The sequence below is a fragment of the Bufo gargarizans genome, chromosome 2 (assembly GCF_014858855.1).
Source record: "Bufo gargarizans isolate SCDJY-AF-19 chromosome 2, ASM1485885v1, whole genome shotgun sequence".
NCBI classification, from domain to species: domain Eukaryota; kingdom Metazoa; phylum Chordata; class Amphibia; order Anura; family Bufonidae; genus Bufo; species Bufo gargarizans.
Genome location: NC_058081.1, coordinates 503,488,648 through 503,507,660, shown reverse-complemented (window position 1 = coordinate 503,507,660; position 19,013 = coordinate 503,488,648). Strand labels below are relative to the sequence as shown.

Sequence of the window (19,013 nt, the reverse complement as noted above, 5' to 3'; positions counted from 1 at the left end):
GATGACTGCTGAAAAGTGATCTCTACAGAATTGTCAGCCTATTATTAGGCTTAGAGGCTAGTTACAAGGGTCCAGTCACACGTCCGTAGTGTATTGCAGATCCGCAATACACCCGGCCAGCACCCCCATAAAACTGCCTATTCTTGTCCGCAATTGCAGAAAAGAATAGGACATGTTCTATTTTTTTCCGGAGCCACGGACCGGAAGATCGGTGGCGCGCTACGGAAATGCGGATGCAGACAGCACACTGTGCGCTGACTGCATCCATTCCTGCTCCATAGAGAATGAATGGGTCCACACCCGTTAGGCAATTTGCGGAACGGATGCGGACCCATTCTACGGACGTGTGAATGGACCCTAACACAGGATGCCACAGAGTTTACAATAGATGATAGGCACATCTCACCTCCTTCCCGTACAGCAGAGGAACACAGCATTTACTGGTCTTAAAGGCTATGTACACCTTTGGGGCCATTTTTTATTATTATTGCATTGTACTTATTTTGAGCTAAAAATTATTTTTTTTTTCGATTGGTCTTCATTAAAAATATGGAATCCTTTTTGTGTACAGAGCTGACATGCTCTACTAGCTGCCTGTGGATTTTTTTGTCTTTTCCGTCATCTGGGGAGCTGACGGAATTCCTTATCTCTGCTCTCTGACAATCTAAACCAGGCATGCTCAACCTACGGCCCTTCAGCTGTTGTAAAACTACAACTCCCACAATGCCATGCTGTAGGCTCATAGCTGTAGGCAGTTCAGGCATGCTGGGAGTTGAAGTTTTGCAACAGCTGGAGGGCCGCAGGTTGAGCATGCCTGATCTAAACACTCATTATAGCTCAGTCCTTATCTTACTGATGAGAATGTGGCTCAAATAAGTGTTTATGACCTCTCAGTAGTTTAGAAATAAGGGTTATTAGATGACTGGCACAAAGTGAAAGTGAAAGTACCAGCCACACAATTAGAAAAGCAGTTAACCCTTTCTGACAAAATAGCCTAATATTTTTTTTTATAAAGGCCAATTGAAAATATGATTTTTAGCCAAAAATGAGTAAAAATGGAATCATAAACAAAAATTGCCTCCAATTAGCCTTTAAAGTTACGTCAGAGACCCATCTAATATGCATTGGTGTGTCACATCTCTCCTCTGAAGACTAAGGTCAGGGGAAAAAAAGGGTCTGGCATGTTGGATTTCTTGTTCTTATATGAGAAGTGTCTTGGCAGTGGCTTATTCCCCTTGTAGATCTTTTCTGCTCTGACTATTTGAGAGGGGTTCTGATCTTGGATCCTCCTCTGCCTAATTACATCCATTATATTCTAGTAAGGGTACTTGGAAAATGCATATCTTTTTAATGACTATCTTATACTATTGGATTTTTATGAAGTACTACAGAAAGACAAAATAGGAATAATATCTGTCAGCACCAGCTTGCTGGCAGTTCCCACATCCATATCCTATTACCGTACTTTCAAGCAGCAGGAAAATAAACAGACAGTACAAAAGTGTAAAAAAAAGGGTGTGAGGTGCATGGCTACCTTTAGGGCCACATTGTCAGGATGTACCTCTGTCAACGGACACAGAATCCATACAGCCTCACAGTGCTCCACGTAACAGTAGTAGCCACACAGTGCCCTCCAGTAATGTCAGTCACACTGTGCCACTGGGGGCCGCACAGAATGGCCTCATAGGCCACACGTGGATCACAGGCCATAGGTTGTGCACCTCTGCAGTACAGTGACCTCTGCACAGGTTACATAACATAATGCTGACACTTACATAGCAGTCAATTAATCATTTGAGAATTTAAAAAAATATATATTTATCAGGCTTTAAATTAGTAAAGTAAATGGCTGTGTGAAGGAAAGCAGGAGATTTAGAATCTAATCCCCCGCCGATTTCAGCATGGCGCTATGGTCATCCCCTTTCTTACATGGCTGCAAAGATGACATGTCTGTATACCTCACATGACTGCTGCAGCCAATCACTGGCCTCAGTGGTCTTGTGTCATATACCACTGAGGTCAGTGATTGGCTGAAGCAGTCACATGAAGCATATAAGGGCATATTACGGCTGCAGGGGGAAGGGTTGGGGTAGGACTGCAATGCTGGAAGCAGCAGGGGATAGAACTGGTGAGTATAGCCTCTTTTGATATTTCATCACAGTCCCTAGCGGTGGACACATTTTTTTTTAATAACTTTGAAAACATTTAAAAGAATATTAGGGGTAATGAACTTTATGTGTTCTTTTAAGCTGGAGTGGGGGGAACTAAGTAATGCCACCTCCCTCTTAGACGCACATAGAGGACCAGTTTGGAAGAAGGATAATTTGGCTAAACATACACTTTCACAATGAACTGTCAAAATTCCATCTTAGTGTACCCCCCAACTGAACACTGTTTCCGCATCCCACAAGTTACAGAAACAGTGTAGCTGTGCTATGCTCTTTCTTTAACTCCTATCCTCTTATATGATTGCTAGGGAAACAGTGTAGTACAACCCACTCAGTTTCTTCCATAGTTCCAGCTGACACACTCATATGCCAAATATGTTTGAGATGGAAATACCACTTTAAGAAGGCTCTCCCCTTTAAAGATATAGTCCCATTTCAGACATTTATAGCACATTTGACGCCTTTATATACAGGGAGAATAGATACAACATAAAGTGGAGAAATGGCTCAATATTCTTGTGCAGTGCATATTGCATATATATTTTGGGATTCACGTCCCCACCTATCCCTTGGTTGAACTTGATGGAATTATGTATTTTTTCAACCATATTAACTATCTAACTAGTTTTTACTCACGGGACACCATCCCACAGTGTTCCTTGTGCTGCAAGTGCCTCACTCTTCTAATTACTACTTAGCCAAGCCCGAAGAAGGACTATTAGGTCTGAAACGTTGCTACTGGCTACTATTTTACAGTCACTATCATGGAAGTATGACAGACTCTCCAGCTGTTGCTAAACTACAACTTCCAGCATGCCCACAGCTATCAGTTTACAGTAGGGCATGGTGGGAGTTGTTTTTCAGCAGCTGGAGAGCCACAGGTAGGCCATCCCTGGACTAAGCGGACTATATATTTATAGCAAAGAGTGCTGTTTCGTATTTCTCTTTTGTTTCTGCCTGACCACAGAATTCAATGGAGAGAACATAATCTGTTCTCCATTTATCCTCCCTCCTATACTCTAACACCTAAAGCTTTGCTGAAAGGGAGTCAGAGGACCAGTAGAAGCTGGACCCACATCTTTCTGATATGCATCGCATATCTTCTACAGTAAGTATACCATAAATGTCTGAAGTGAGAGTACCCCCTAAAAAACAGCTTTAGGCTAAGAAATAGCGAAAACAAGTTTAGGGTGTAAATTATTTATACATGCAAGATAATGAAACTGATAACATCTGAGCAAAGCCATGACCAGGGAAGCAGTGTAAACATCCTCTAAGCACATCTCCACCAAGCACTCTGTGTACACAGCGCAGGGAGGGTAAATCATATTTCATGTAGGTTTGGCTGTAAATGAATTACAAATATTTCTCACACTTCCACTGCAATGACGGTTAAGAGCCATAATCCTCGAATGCCCACTCAGAGCATAGAGCATATTACATTTTTTTTTTGTGTGTGCTTGATCAAAATACGATCAGAAAACTGCTCTTTAAACCAACAAAAATCTTACCAATTCAGGGTAAATTTTCAAATACTGTGGGTGACCTTGATTTGGTTTATGAACTTACCTTGAGTAGCTACATGCAAATAAAAAGCTTTTTTAGAATTCATGAGATTATATATTTCTGCAGTCCCTACTGGTTCAGCATCTGTACATTGCCTGCTCTGATCTGTACACATCAGACCAATAATGTCTCTATTGTATGTACAGTATTCTGATTTGTAAAAACCAAAGTGCATTACATTATAGCAGGCATGCGGACCTCCAGCTGTTGCAAAACTACAACTCCCAGCATGCCCAAACAGCCTACAGCTATCAGCCTAAAGCAGGGCATTGTGGGAGTTGTAGGTTTACAACAGCTGGAGGGCTGCAGGTTGAGCATGTCTGTATTATAAGATTTCCGCTAACCCCTTTGCTGAGAGATTTAGGCAGTGGGCAGCAAAATATTAAATGCAGGTCTACTTATGATTGATGTATATTATCCAAAATTAAATAGCAGACACCTTTCAAATGGGCATAGAACAGTTGGGTGGGTACAAATGGCATTTAGATCAAATGTACTGGATGGCAGGATGTTTGAACGGCAGAAGCACGATTAATCATTCTTGCTGATGTAGCCCATACAGTGTTGGTATAAATGTCACATCTGCCAAAATGCTTCCCTCTGCAGTCAGGGAAGATTGGTGACTAAGGTAAAGCTTCCACCTCACCTTGTGTATGGCAAATCCATGGGTATACACTAGTTAAATCACAGTAAGTTCTGATAAAACCTATACAAGTTCTGACAACCTTATTTTGTCTTTTCAATAGCAATACCTTGTGAAATATGGATGGGTGAAACCGGTAAATTGGGAGGAGCAAGCATTGGGAGACATTCCTGAACTTGACCAAGCACCACAAGATGTTTCTCAGCTCATATCAGAAGGCGAATCAGGAGAACGGACTATTGTCACGTCTCCTAATAAAACAGAAATTAGTCCAAATTTTTCTGAGTCTTTGAAAAAATTTCAAGAAGCCAATGGACTGAATGCAACTGGAATCTTGGACACTCCAACTAAGCTGGCCATGAACAAGCCTCGCTGTGGAGTTCCTGATATAAAAGCACCATCAAAACGTAAAAATGCAACCTTGAGTTTCTTGGCTACAAGTGAAACTCATCATGATTCTTTACACACTGAAAATTTGCGAGGGAAGAGAAGTGTTTTATCCAAAGTGGTTGACCACTTTAGAAGAAAACGGGACAACAAAGAGGCTGTGGAAAATGATAATCCGATGAGTTTTTTCAAGAGAACACTGAAGTGGAGGCTAATGGGAGAGGGATATAGCATGCAGTTGACGATTGAGCAACAGAGAAGAATACTAAACATGGCATTCCGCATGTGGAGTGAGGTGATCCCACTTCAGTTCGAAGAGGACCTCACAGGAGAAGACATAGACATTAAAGTTGGCTTTGGCACAGGCAGGTTAAACCTCTTCCCCATTGATATTGCAATGTAAGAATTCTACACAGAGAGACTCCTATTTAGGCTAACAAGACCAAATGTTTTCTAGAACATTCATTGTAGAGGTCCATAATTATTATTATTATTTCCTAAGGGGATTTCTGGGATTGTTTTTGATGACTTTTCCTCGGATAACTGGTGATTGGTGAGAGTTTCACCCCCCCCCACCCCCATTTATCATCAGAAAGAAGGCGGACTAAATAGACCACCGTGAGTGTTCACTGCCATACCAACACAGCATGTGAGGCTGGGCTGGAACAGCAGTTCAGCTCATTCAAGTGAAGGAGGCTGCAGCAGTACTAGACACAACGTCATGGACATGTGCACCACTGTGTTTGTATGGCAGTGAAAGGGATTTGTTCTTCATAATGTTTATTGATAGGGCACCCAAGACTCCTACCAATAATTAGGATAGGTCATCAATCATAATAAAATTTAAGGAAAGCCATTTAATTATTATTCCTGGAGAGAATTCATCTTTGCGATACTTTGCTTAGTTCCACTTTAAATTTATGATGAGGCATTAATGAGGAGTGAAAGTCTGTTGTTGTTATCAAGTTTGTCTGAAGTCACTATGCTTTTTAGTAAAAAGCTGGATGTACACTATTCTGACAGTCTGACAGCAAAGATTGGGAAAGCAAGCTGACTCATTCAACCTATGAATAGAAACCACAACGCAAGGCTATATTATATTAAAAGATTTTGCAGGCAGTTGTCGGGAAGGAAGCATTCCTTCCTGGAAATCGCCTGCTCGTTAGTGGAAGAGACAGCTGCTATTACATGCAGCTATCTCCTCCACAGTATAGGGAGGAGCAATCGCCCCCATACTACATTGTGGTTTCCATTCATCACTAGTATATAACCAGATCAGGCAGACATCACCCAACATACGCTACTGACTTACAATGGGGTCTGTTAGAGCAACAGAGCTGCATGAAGTGATATTTTTCCTGTCATGTGAACATAGCCTGAGCTACTCCGTAAATTCAAGCTATAATAAAAAATTAAAAAAATGTTGCCACATTAAAAGCTAATGATATGTTAATATCATAAATGAACCAAAACATAAACAGTAAAAAATATACAAGAAAGACAAAATAATGAATAGGGAAGAACTTGTATTAGAATGTATTGTTCTCATATTGGCTGCATATGTGGATTATAAAGAGTTTAGGAGCCCAGATTGGTCTTTGCTATGGCCCCTTCTCTTCTATGTACCAAACTAGTCATTATCACGCATATAAACAATGCTGGTATCAGCACCAGAAACCCAAACAGATTCCACAGCCCATTGGACATAGTGATAAGGATATAGCGATCTGTTTAATTGAGGGTGGTTGAGAGGAGGCCCACTGTATATGTTTTCACCGATCCACAAAACACGGATACCAGCTGAGTGCTTTACACATTTTGCGGATCTGAGCGTCCTGCCCTATGACCGAAATGCCTATTCTTGTTGGCAAAATGGACAAGAATAGGACATGTTATATCTTTTTTGTGGAGCCGTGCAATGGACATACGGACGCAATGCACAGTGACACTACGGTCACATGAATTGGGCCCTTTACTATGTGTACAGGCCTTCATACCCCTTGAGCCGGCCATATTTGAGCTCTAGTTGACTCTGAACTTGTGCCCCTTTCTCAAGTAGCATACATTTTCTGCATTATCTTTGGCCCTGCCCAAATTTGAGTATTGATTTTAATGTTAATTACCTGACACCCAAGATGTGAAGTTTCAATTTCAAAATAAGTGATCCTGTTTTTTTTGTTTTTTTTTAAAGGCCAGCACCTTGGTTGCTCCCAAGCATTTGATGGTGTTGGACAACAGTTTGCACATGCTTGGTATCTGGGAGACATTCATTTTGATGATGATGAACATTTTGTTGGGCCAAGCAGTGAGCAAGGAATCAGCCTTTTAAAGGTAAGTCTAGGATGATGGCATGGTTCTTTGGATTGTCCTTGGACATACAGTACAGACCAAAAGTTTGGACACACCTTCTCATTCAAAGAGTTTTCTTTATTTTCATGACTTTAGTGCTATGGGTCTGTTGAGAAGGTGATTTATAACTGTGATTTGTCCCCGCGTACACATATTTATGTACAATAATACATGTTGTTTTACTGTGATATAAATAAAATGTTATTTTTTTTAATCTCAGAAAATTGATGTGGTTGCACTCTTTTTTCGTTTGTGTGATGACTATGAAGGCATCAAAACTATGAATTAACACATGTGGAATTATATATATATATATATATATATATATATATATATAACAAACAAGTGTGAAACAACTAAAAATATGTCATATTCTAGGTTCTTCAAACTAGCCACCTTTTGTTTTGATTACTGCTTTGCACACTCTTGGCATTCTCTTGAGGAGCTTCAAGAGGTAGTCACCTGAAATGGTCTTCCAACAGTCTTGAAGAAGTTCCCAGAGATGCTTAGCACTTGTTGGCCCTTTTGCCTTCACTCTGCGGTCCAGCTCACCCCAAACCATCTCGATTGTTTTCAGGTCCGGTGACTGTGGAGGCCAGGTCATCTGGCGCAGCACCCCATCACTCTCCTTCATGGTCAAATAGCCCTTACTTTCAAAGTTTTCCCAATTTTTCGGCTGACTGTCTGACCATTTCTTAAAGTAATAATGGCCACTCGTTTTTCTTTACTTAGCTGCTTTTTTCTTGCCATAATACAAATTCTAACAGTCTATTTAGTAGGACTATCAGCTGTGTATCCACCTGACTTCTCCTCAACGCAACTGATGGTCCCAACCCCATTTATAAGGCAAGAAATCCCACTTATTAAACCTGACAGGGCACACCTGTGAAGTGAAAACCATTTCAGGTGACTACCTCTTGAAGCTCATCAAGAGAATGCCAAGAGTGTGCAAAGCAGTAATCAAAGCAAAAGGTGACTACTTTAAGAACCTAGAATATGACATATTTTCAGTTGTTTCACACTTTTTTGTTATGTATATAATTCCACATGTATTAATTCAAAGTTTTGATGCCTTCAGTGTGAATCTACAATTTTCATAGTCATGAAAATAAAGAAAACTCTTTGAATGAGAAGGTGTGTCCAAACTTTTGGTCTGTACTGTAGTTGATGGAAGGATCTTCTTGAAAAAGTCTACAATTAATTGATTGGTTTGGAAATCACTGACCAATTCTCCGTGCTAATGAACAGTAGTAGATAATAAAGGAGGCATGAAGCTTGGTAATTATTATGTTGTATTTGTTCCTTTTGTAGGTTGCAGTTCATGAAATTGGGCATGCTCTTGGTCTACCCCATATTAATCGCATTGGATCAGTGATGCAGCCAAATTATACACCTCAAGGGAAACATTTTGAACTAGACTGGGAAGACAGAAAAACTGTCCAGAAAAAATATGGTAATTGCTCATGCTGTTTTAGGACAATTTATGTGGATCAAGGTTGCTAGTTCCATAAAATTATTTTCAAAGTCATCATTTGAATCTCCTGGGTTTTAATACAACATTTGTAATGGAGCCCCACCACCCATGCTTCAATTATAATACTGGTGTATTCTATGTGGCAGCGTGGCATCTGGGCCAACTCAAGCACCAGGACCCAGACATAACTGCTACCTATACAACCGCTAACACTACATCAAATTCTTCTAGCAAACAAAAAGCCTCTCCAAGGAACATGTTTTTCTGTTCTATAGGCACACTGTAGCGCCTACAAATATAATACTTGGTTTATCTGTATCTCTTTCCCACCAGGTGCTTGTGACGGAAGCTTTAGCACTATTTTTGATTGGGTGAGGAAGGAACGGAATTCACGAGGGGAAGTAGTCTACAGGTTCAACACTTACTTCTTCAAGACTGGCTGGTACTGGATGTATGAAAACAAAAGCAACAGAACTAGGTTTGGAGACCCCCTTCCCATCAAGACAGGCTGGAAAGGTCTCCCAGAAAACAACATTGATGCCTATATTCATGTCTGGATTTGGAATATTGATGCACAATATTTCTTTAAAGGTATGAAAAGTAATAGTAATATGGTACTTAAAATGGTAATAAGCATTCATTTTTGTTATTGACAGCTATACCCAAAGCCATATCACTGACTCGGGCATAGTTGCAACTTCCCAATCTAGATATTACTAGGTCAAGAATTCCTGGTTTTCAAAATACCCTTCTATTGCAAAACTGAAGTTGCAATTCTATCTGATTAATAGACTAAAGCTTATATTTCACCTGCAGATAATCGTTAAGATCATTGCTATCAAGTGTTCGTATGATCTGGCAGTGTAATACTGCCGGCGATTACCCAAATCGGGTGATTGAAATCTTTTAGCAGGTTTAAAAATCATTGTTTGCCAGTGGTAGATCGTGCTGTGTAATCACAACTCTGCTGCCGGCAAACAATGATTTAGTATGGGGAAGAGTGATGGCACAACGATCACTCGTCCCCATACTGAGGAGGAGATGGCTGCATGTAATAGCAGCGGTCTCCTCTGCTGACTAGCAGGTGATTGCTGAAAGGAACACTTCCCTCCCGACAATCGCCTGCATAATCTCCAGGTGTAATATGAGCTTTATGCTGCTTTATGCTGCATGGCTTGATCCACCACTCTAAGGCCCTGGTTTATCATCAGGGGACAAAGTGAAGTTCGCCTTCACATTTGTCAGATTGTGTAAAGGTAATGGCCTGAGTGTCAAATTTATGACAGTAGCACACAGCACTGGTTAAATCGAGCAAAGGCAAACTATCAAAATCGGACTTATTTTCACCTGCCACAGATACGGCAGGTCATGAGTGGAGTGCAGTCGAGACAATTTTTGGGGGCTTTGCCTATAATTAATAAAGTAAAAAACTGAAGTGCTCCAGAGGAACGCTCACATAACAGCTGGATTTTTTTAAACTGACTTAGGCTACTTTCACACTAGCGGCTGGACGGATGCGACAGCTGTTCACCCTGTCGGATCCGTCCTGCCGCTATTTCGCCATGCCGCCGGATTGCCACTCCGTCCCCATTGACTATAATGGGGACAGTGGTGGAGCTCCGGTGCAGCACGGCAGTGCACGGCAAGAGGCTGCCGGACTAAAAAGTCGGACATGCAGTACTTTTAGTCCGGCGGCCTTTTACAGTGCACTGCCGTGCTGCGCCAGAGCTACGCCTCCGTCACCATTATAGTCAAAGGGGACGGAGCGCCAGTCCGGTGGCACGGCGAAATAGTGGCAGGACGGATCGGACAGGGTAAACAGCCTGTCGGATCCGTCCTGCCGCTAGTGTGAAAGTAGCCTTAGCAGGCACAACAAATGAATTGGCTTGTGGCAGACTATTGATAAATGCGTCTTACAATAAAAACAACAGAAAAAGTTGCAATTTATGGTAGGTACTTCAAAATAAACACAACGTTTGGTAAATTGAGACCTAAGGGGAAGATTTATCAAAACTGGTGTAAATCAGAGCTTTGGAAAATGAAAGGTGGTGTCTGGTTGGTTGCTATAGGCAGCTTGGCCAGCTTTCCTCTGCACCAGTCTGGATAAATCTCATAAAACTTTGTCTATATGTCTTTTTGTAGTACAAAGAAGTTGATGGGGATCCTTTGTTCAGGAATATTATTTATTAGCCAAGGTGAAGAGCAGCCTATCGGGTCATGACAGATTTAGGGCTCATGCACACGACCGCAAAACACAGATCCACAAAAAAATGGATGACATCAGTGTTGCATTCGTTTTTTTTGCAGATACATTTTAACAATGCTTAGGACATGTTTTATTTTTTTTTCAAGCCCCAGTGAAGTGAATGGTTCTGCATACGGACCTGTAAAAAAACGGAACGGAAATGGCGAAAAAATATGTTTGTGTGCATGAGCCCTTAAAGTGAACACTAGGTGTCCCAGCTGCAGGATACTCTGCAATCAGCTCATGGGGAGGAGGGGGTACCCATTTGATAATAAAGGATTGTTCATGGTAAACAACTCTTTTTAGGACATAAAAGAATGTTCTTGTTCAGGAGACTGTTTGTTCTGTATTCAGTAAAATGAGAGGCTACCAAATAGTACATAGCATCCCTGCATCTATAGAACTAAGGCTACTTTCGTTTTCAATTCCGCTATTGAGATCCGTCATAGGATCTCAATAGCGGAAGAAAACGCTTCCATTTTGTCCCCATTCATTGTCAATAGGGACAAAACTGAACTGAACAAAATGGAATGCACCAAAATGCATGGTTGCGTCCCAATCGCAGACAAAAAAACACTGCAAGCAGCGCTTTTCTGACCGTGATGTGGTGCGGAGCAAGACGGATCTGTCCTGATACACAATGTAGGTCAATGGGGATGGATCCATTTTCTTTGACACTGATCCGCCCCCCATTGACTTTCAATGGTGTTCATGACGGATCAGTCATGGCTATAGAAGACATAATACAACCGGATCAGTTCATGACGGTTGCAGCCGGTTGCATTATTGTAACGGAAGCGTTTTTGCAGATCCATGACTAATCCGCAAAAAACGCTAATGTGAAAGTAGCCTAAGAGATAATGATATCGGTTATTATTCAGCTACAGATGGGATAGGGAACAATAGCTTTTTTTCCGAAAACCGCTGGAGTGCACGAATTTAACCCCTTAGGGCTCAGCCCTATTTCACCTTAAGGACATTTTTTGCAAATCTGACCAGTGTCACTTTAAGTGCCGATAACTTTAAAAACGCTTTGACTTATCCAGGCCATTCTGAGATAGTTTTTTTCGTCACATACTGTACTTCATGACACTGGTAAAATAAAGTAAAAAAAAAAAAATTTTATAAAAAAAAATACAAAATTTAACAAAAATGTATAAAAAATTGCAAATTTCCAAGTTCCGATTTCTCTACTTCTATAATACATAGTAATACCTCCAAAAATAGTTATTACTTTACATTCCCCATATGTCTACTTCATGTTTGGATCATTTTGGGAATGATATTTTATTTTTGGGGGATGTTACAAGGCTTAGAAGTTTAGAAGAAAATCTAGAAACTTTCAAAAACCCACTTTTTAGGGACCAGTTCATGTCTGAAGTCACTTTGTGAGGCTTACATAATAAAAACCACCCCAAAATGACCCTATTCTAGAAACTACACCCCTCAAGGTATTCAAAACTGATTTACAAACGTCGTTAACCCTTTAGGTGTTCCACAAGAGTTGATGGCAAATGGTGATAGCATTTCAGAATTCTGATTTTTTGGCAAATTTACCATTTTTATAAAATAATTTCAGTAACAAAGCAAGGGTTAACCGCCAAACAAAATGCTATATTTATTGCCTCGATTCTGTAGTTTGTGGCCGTAAACTACTGTACGGGCACACAGTAGGGCGTAGAGGGAAAGGTGCGCCGTATGGTTTTTGGAAGGCAGATTTTGCTGGACTGTTTTTTTTGACACCATGCCCCATTTGAAGCCCCCCTGATGCACCCCTAGAGTAGAAACTCCATAAAAGTGACCCCATTTAAGAAACTACACCCCTTAAGGTATTCAAAACAGATTTTACAAACTTAGTTAACCCTTTAGGTGTTGCACAAGATTTAATGTATACCCATTGGATGCCAATGAACATTCAAGACGAGGCAAGTGGGGGATCGCGATCCCGCCTGCCGCACCGTCCGCACTTTATTTTGGGCATTTTAAAGTTTCTGATCAGAAACTGCAGAAAGCGCCGCAAACCGCAGGTCTGAATTGACCTGCAGTTTCCTGCGATCGTCGATACGGGGGGGGGGGGGCGTTGTGACAGGATGCCCGCTGAATGATTTCAGCGGGCGTCCTGTTCCGATTAACCCCTGCAGCGCTGCAATCTCGTTTTAAACTCATGACGTAAAATTTCCCACCATTTGTGTCTACAACTCTTGTGCAGAGCTGTGTGTCTCTATAGTACCAGCCTATCAAAAGAAAAACAACAACCTGTGTAACCTCATCCTGCACTATATGCTCTTCCATACGTGTAGATAAAAGATGCGTGTAGATATATTGGAGATTAAGAAATGGTTGCAAATGTTGGCATGGACTAGAAATCAATAAATAAATCAATGTTTTTATTGCTATCAGTACTCCTTTGCAGTCATCTAGTATCAAGAATTACAATGTGTGCAGCTCTCAGGTTTTGAGCAGCTGGACAACCAAATTATTTATTTCATTATGGACAAAGATTAATTTTGCAGCACCTCTCCATCAAAGTAATACATACAAATCCATGGTTACTAACATGAGTTGTAGTTCAGGGGGCTAATAAGTAGCAGGCCATAAACGGTCAATGGTGTTGGTGTTGGCTACCTTTTCCATCTTGAATCTGTTATAGAATTATTATTGAAGCTATATTATGAACTTTTGTTGTTGTGCTACACACAAAAATGCAACCCCCATGGTAAATGCCCTATCAGCCCTTCCCGTAGCTATGCCCCTGCTGAGCAGGACACTCTGTCAACCTTGTAGCCTATGATATGTATAGGTGTAGAATAGGATTTCAAACCACACTGATCTTTGTATAGCTCTACAGAATATGTGGGCACTATATAAGCAAAAGTAAACTAAAGTATATAATGTTTTACTTAATTGGGATATTTATTTCATTGGAAGGTACTCAAGTTTGGCGTTATGACCCTGAGAAAGACATGGCATACACTGAAGACTGGAAAAAGAATAAGTACCCTCAACTTATTTCAGATGTCTTTCCAGGAGCCCCAAGTCCTGTGGATGCAGCTTTCTTTGACAGGAAGGACAAACTGATATACTTCTTCAGAGGAAATAACGTATGTAATATTACCTAGACGACACCCTGGGCATACTACACGTTCATTCCCATCATTTAGGGCTTACTTAGACAATCGTTGTAAAACATGTCCATGTTCTGCCTGCTAAAAATGGGTAATTGTCTTTGACTGATTTCTGTTTGTCTATTCATTTAGCATCCATTTTCAAGTCTTGCAAAAGGCTACTCTTGGACAATAATTGGACCAAAGTAGTCCATGCTGCAATTTTTCTGTACACAGAACAATGGTCCATGAGGAAAATTGCCTATTGACTATAATGTGAATATCACAGATATCATGTTGCTTTAGGCAGTAACTATTTTCAGCTAAGCATTTTTACTTGCGTTATTCTCTGTGATAATAGCCCCCAACTGACCTCATTAACGATGATGGGATGTTCGTCTTTTTAAACAGGCCTTGAGACATGATTGGATAATAAATAAGCCAGCACCTCATCTGCAGACAGCTGTTTCGGGGTGCTTGCCCCTCATCAATGCAGAGCAGAGAGTACTGACTTAACTGTGTGAGAGGCCTAGGTTAGGATTCAGGGGATACTATATCTCCTTATGTAGAGTGTCTTATCACCGTGAGGAGTCTTACAAGCCAGGCAATGCTCCTCTGGAATTCTGGGAAGAGGGTATGCAAATAAGTTCTTAGCAAGCTTTGCCTCCAATGCCACCCGATGTAAGGTAGCTATACTTTAAGTCAATGTTCAACCTTTAGCAAACTACACTGCACTATTTTGTCCCATATTCTCTGACGTCAGTAGGGGATGAAATATATAATTTAGTATGCGTCACATGATCCATGCCCGAAATCCTGCAATGGGGGGAGCTTGTGTAATGCAAGTAAATTACAAAGTAACTGCTTTATGGATAACAGGGGTGGGTAGAAGAAAATGTCTAAATATTTATTTTCACATTCCCATAGTGCGAAAGAAGTAGAAATTTCAAGCTCCCTAAGATATATTAAAAATTACTTATTTCAATGAAAAAATTTAATAATATATACACTTTAGTAAAAGCAAGAAAACCTTCCAGCATTTCCAGCAGAGAACTCTAATTCCTACTATTTGTTTTAGGTAACAGCCTTCAGTGTAGAGAAGAACAAGGTGAATGATAATTTTCCAAAACGGATAATAGACGTCTTCCCACCGGTGGACCCTTCAGACCATCCAGTTGGATACATTGATGCTGTCTATTACTCCTACACCTACCAAGCCACATATTTTATCAAAGACAGGTATTATTGGAAAATGGTGAATGACCAGAACAGACAAGTCAATGCGTCACTGCCTGTGAATGGACTATGGCCGCGGAAGAAGATAAACTCTAAGTGGTACGATATCTGTGATGTCCACCCATCTGTTCTTTTCAATGCGACCTAGGCCAGGAAGCTTTTATGCTCGGTCTGTAAGCCCACTAGAAAGGAAAAAATATCTTGCAACACACTGCTTATTATTGCATTCCAGCCACCTCCAACGCTTCTCTATGTACCAGAAGAGATGTTCCCAGGACTGCTTCTAGAGAATGAGGAGGCCTGGCAGTCATGGGCAAATACCTTGTGATATGAAAGTGATAAACACAAAGCCCTGTAGGAAATGTTTAACCTTATACAAAGTGTGTATATTGCACAGCTTCTGATTTTCATACCTTGTTCTGTTCAATATCTTCGCGTTATATATAAAAAAAAAAAACTCTGAATGACTCGCAACTGAGATGGCACCATGGAAAGATTATGGCTGCAAGATACTGAAGCTCACAGAATGTATAGTAAGACCTTAGAGTGGAATATAAAGAACATAGAAGTTTATGGTACGTTTCAGTTTGGATTAGCATTGCAAGCTTGACAAATGCCATGTTAAAGGAGAACAACTATTATACAATAGTCAATTTACCCTTGTCTCCTTGACACTTCTTTCCCTGCACCCAGGGTTGGCATAGACAAAGTTAGGGGGCCCACCATTACATAGTTTAGGAAAAAATATTAGTGGTAGATGAAAAAACAAATAAAACATTTTCTCTCACCACTAAGGAGGGTAAAGGAAGGGGAACTCAGTCAATGCATACTGATTTAGTAGATATCACTATGCAGTTTGCTCCCCCTGGTGGTAGTTTGAGGCATACAGAGTTGGGAGGCTGTATAAAGGATTTAGAGCTTTGTATCCGATTCAAAAATTCTGACCCTATTTAGATTCATATATAAATTATAGGTGCATGTTCCTTCCCTTCACCATTAACCCCTTCACCATGTTACATAATATATTAACCATCTATATTAAATATATTATTTTATAATATTAAAGGGTAGCTAAATCTTTGAAGAAAACATGAAGGGACAAACAGTGTTGCTGCCCCTTCATATTTTCATCAAGTTTAGTTACCCAAAGTTTAGTTAGTGAACCACTAAACCCTAGACCTCCAGGGATATTAGACATCAACCCATAATTATCTAAGGTGGCCAGAGATGGTTAATATGAATTCCTCCCTCTCCCTAGACCACCAGGGATATCAGACATCAACCCATAACCATCCCTGGCCACCTTAAATAATGAAATATTAATTCTTCCTTCTCCCTAGACCACCAGGGATATTTAAGAAATGTTTTCACTAACCACTAACCCACCTTTGTAAAAAATAAATAATAATAATTGTGATGTAGGGTATTTTATAAAGGAGAGTATAAGGGATATAAAGGGAAGGCGAGAGATTGTGCTGGTATTGTATACACCAATGCACTTACAAGCCCCCTTTAAAAATACCCTAATAGAGATATTACCTGAATCCACATCAATGCACATTGCCAAACTGACTTGTACTGACATTGATGAAGATGGTGATTTGGCTTCAGATAACCAAATCTTCTGGATCACAGGTAAATGTAATTTAAAACCTCCTAAATGGACTTTGTATCGAACTTGTTGGTGTTCTCCTTTAATTATCCGGTTTGTCAGAAAAATGACGCAAGCATACATTTTGCTAGACAGTTTTTTTTTTGTTGGTTCAAAACTTATAGAAGACTCACCAGAAGAAAAGGCTCTTACTCTACCATTGTATGGAGATAAATCACCATCCACATCTTTAAGCACACATATGTACACGTACCTATAACTGCCAAGATTAAAGACAATTAGGATGTGAACATTGATGGTGACTTGGATCCACAGTGTCCCTATGACAACAATGAGACTCAGTAAGTGTTATCATAAGGTCAGAGTAGCAGTGTAGCCTAAGGCCTTGGGGCTGTATTTCTACTGGTAGATCTTCTTAATGTATTGTGTTTTATTAGGTAGATGTTCATCTGACGTGGAACCATAGCAGTGATGTGTTTGCTGCTATGATTGAGTAGTAGGTGTGTAGAAGACCCCATAACCTTAACAGTATATTTATTTAACCCTTTTCTTCCCAAATATTTATGTTATCTTATATTTCTGAAATGTACAAGTATATTGCTTGTGTTGGATCATCATAGACTACATCAATATTCTGACAAAGACACGTCATGCCTTGAACAGTATGTCCAGCCAGGCTGCATGTGTTGCTATTACTATGCTCACGGTCATGACAAGACTCTTGTTACAATCTTAGATTTAATATACTATACCTTGTTATAAAATATATGCTTTAAATCATGTGAATAAAAGGTGATTCACTACATGGCTGTTTTATTATGCTATGTCTTATCTTATTTACTGGTTAACCTGTCATCGGCCATATTGAGCTCATCACATGGCCACAAGCACTCAGTCAGCGCCTGGCCACAAGCACTCAGTCAGCGCCTGGCCACAAGCACTCAGTCAGCGCCTGGCCACAAGCACTCAGTCAGCGCCTGGCCACAAGCACTCAGTCAGCGCCTGGCCACAAGCACTCAGTCAGCGCCTGGCCACAAGCACTCAGTCAGCGCCTGGCCACAAGCACTCAGTCAGCGCCTGGCCACAAGCACTCAGTCAGCGCCTGGCCACAAGCACTCAGTCAGCGCCTGGCCACAAGCACTCAGTCAGCGCCTGGCCACAAGCACTCCGTCAGAGCCTGGCCACAAGCACTCAGTCAGCGCCTGGCCTGGTATACCTCAAGTAATTGACGTGTTTCAAGCCTCTTCAGTGGCTCTTAGGGTACTTTCACACTTGTGTTACTGGATCTGGCAAGCTGTATGCAAACGGATACCATTTGTAGACGGATCCGGATGCGGATTGGTCTCACAAATGCATTGCAATACCGGATCCGTCTCTCCGGTGTCATCCAGAAAAAACTGATCCGGTATTTATTTATTTTTTATTTATTACATGCGCAGACCGGAAGACCAGATCCATCAATGCGGCAATTTTAATGCCGGATACAGTACTAATACATTCCAATGGGGAAAAAATGGATCCGGCAAGTGTTCAGGATTTTTGGCTGGAGAGAAAAATGCAGCATGCTGCGTTTTTTTTCTCCATCCAAATACTGTAAAAGGACTGAACTGAAGACATCCTGATGCATCCTGAACGGATTGCTTTCCATTCAGAATGCCTTAGGATAAAACTGATCAGTTTTTTTCTAGTATTGGACCCCTAGGATGGAACTCAATACCGGGAAACTTTGACGTAAGTGTGAAAGTACCTGTGACAGTAGTAGAAAATATCCCCGTCAAGCATTCCCTTCTTCCCATAAAAGAAAATCACCCAATATTCCACGAGTAGGAATATCCCTGGAATCGCCGAATAATCCACACATGAGTCAAAACTTAATGCTGGAACAAAAAAAAAGACTCTCTTTACTGGCACACAGAACTCACAATTTAGGCAGCATAAAACTCCTCCTCTGGGCCAGGCTAGATAATTGAGTTTTAACAATACACACAGCTCAATTGTCTGCTGGCCAGAACATTTACAATTTTTAACACTTTCAGAAAAGTACTTTCTATCCCACATACAAACATAATTTCAACCTCCCTGTTCGGTACACGAATACATTCATTCTTGACATTGGGAACCGAACAATATAGACCTTAAAATAGCAGGGAGAGAATTAAAGGGATTCTGTCACCTCCCCTAACCCAAAAAACGATTTTAAAGCAGCCATGAAGCACAGCTTACCTTGAT

General features: G+C 40.7%; 1 protein-coding gene across 2 annotated transcripts in view; it reads left to right on the top strand.

Moving 5' to 3' along the window:
• LOC122926525 (matrix metalloproteinase-21-like) overlaps nt 1-17,581 on the top strand; it is a 99,756-nt gene extending 82,175 nt beyond the window's left edge. For both annotated transcript variants that reach the window (XM_044277917.1, XM_044277916.1), the window contains exons 3-8: nt 4,481-5,129; nt 6,956-7,095; nt 8,425-8,566; nt 8,921-9,178; nt 13,761-13,933; nt 15,015-17,581. In XM_044277917.1, the coding sequence (XP_044133852.1) occupies nt 4,481-5,129; nt 6,956-7,095; nt 8,425-8,566; nt 8,921-9,178; nt 13,761-13,933; nt 15,015-15,320 (1,668 nt within the window). In that variant the 3' untranslated portion in view covers nt 15,321-17,581. The remainder of the gene's footprint in view (nt 1-4,480; nt 5,130-6,955; nt 7,096-8,424; nt 8,567-8,920; nt 9,179-13,760; nt 13,934-15,014) is intronic.
• Nucleotides 17,582-19,013: the final 1,432 nt, after the last annotated feature.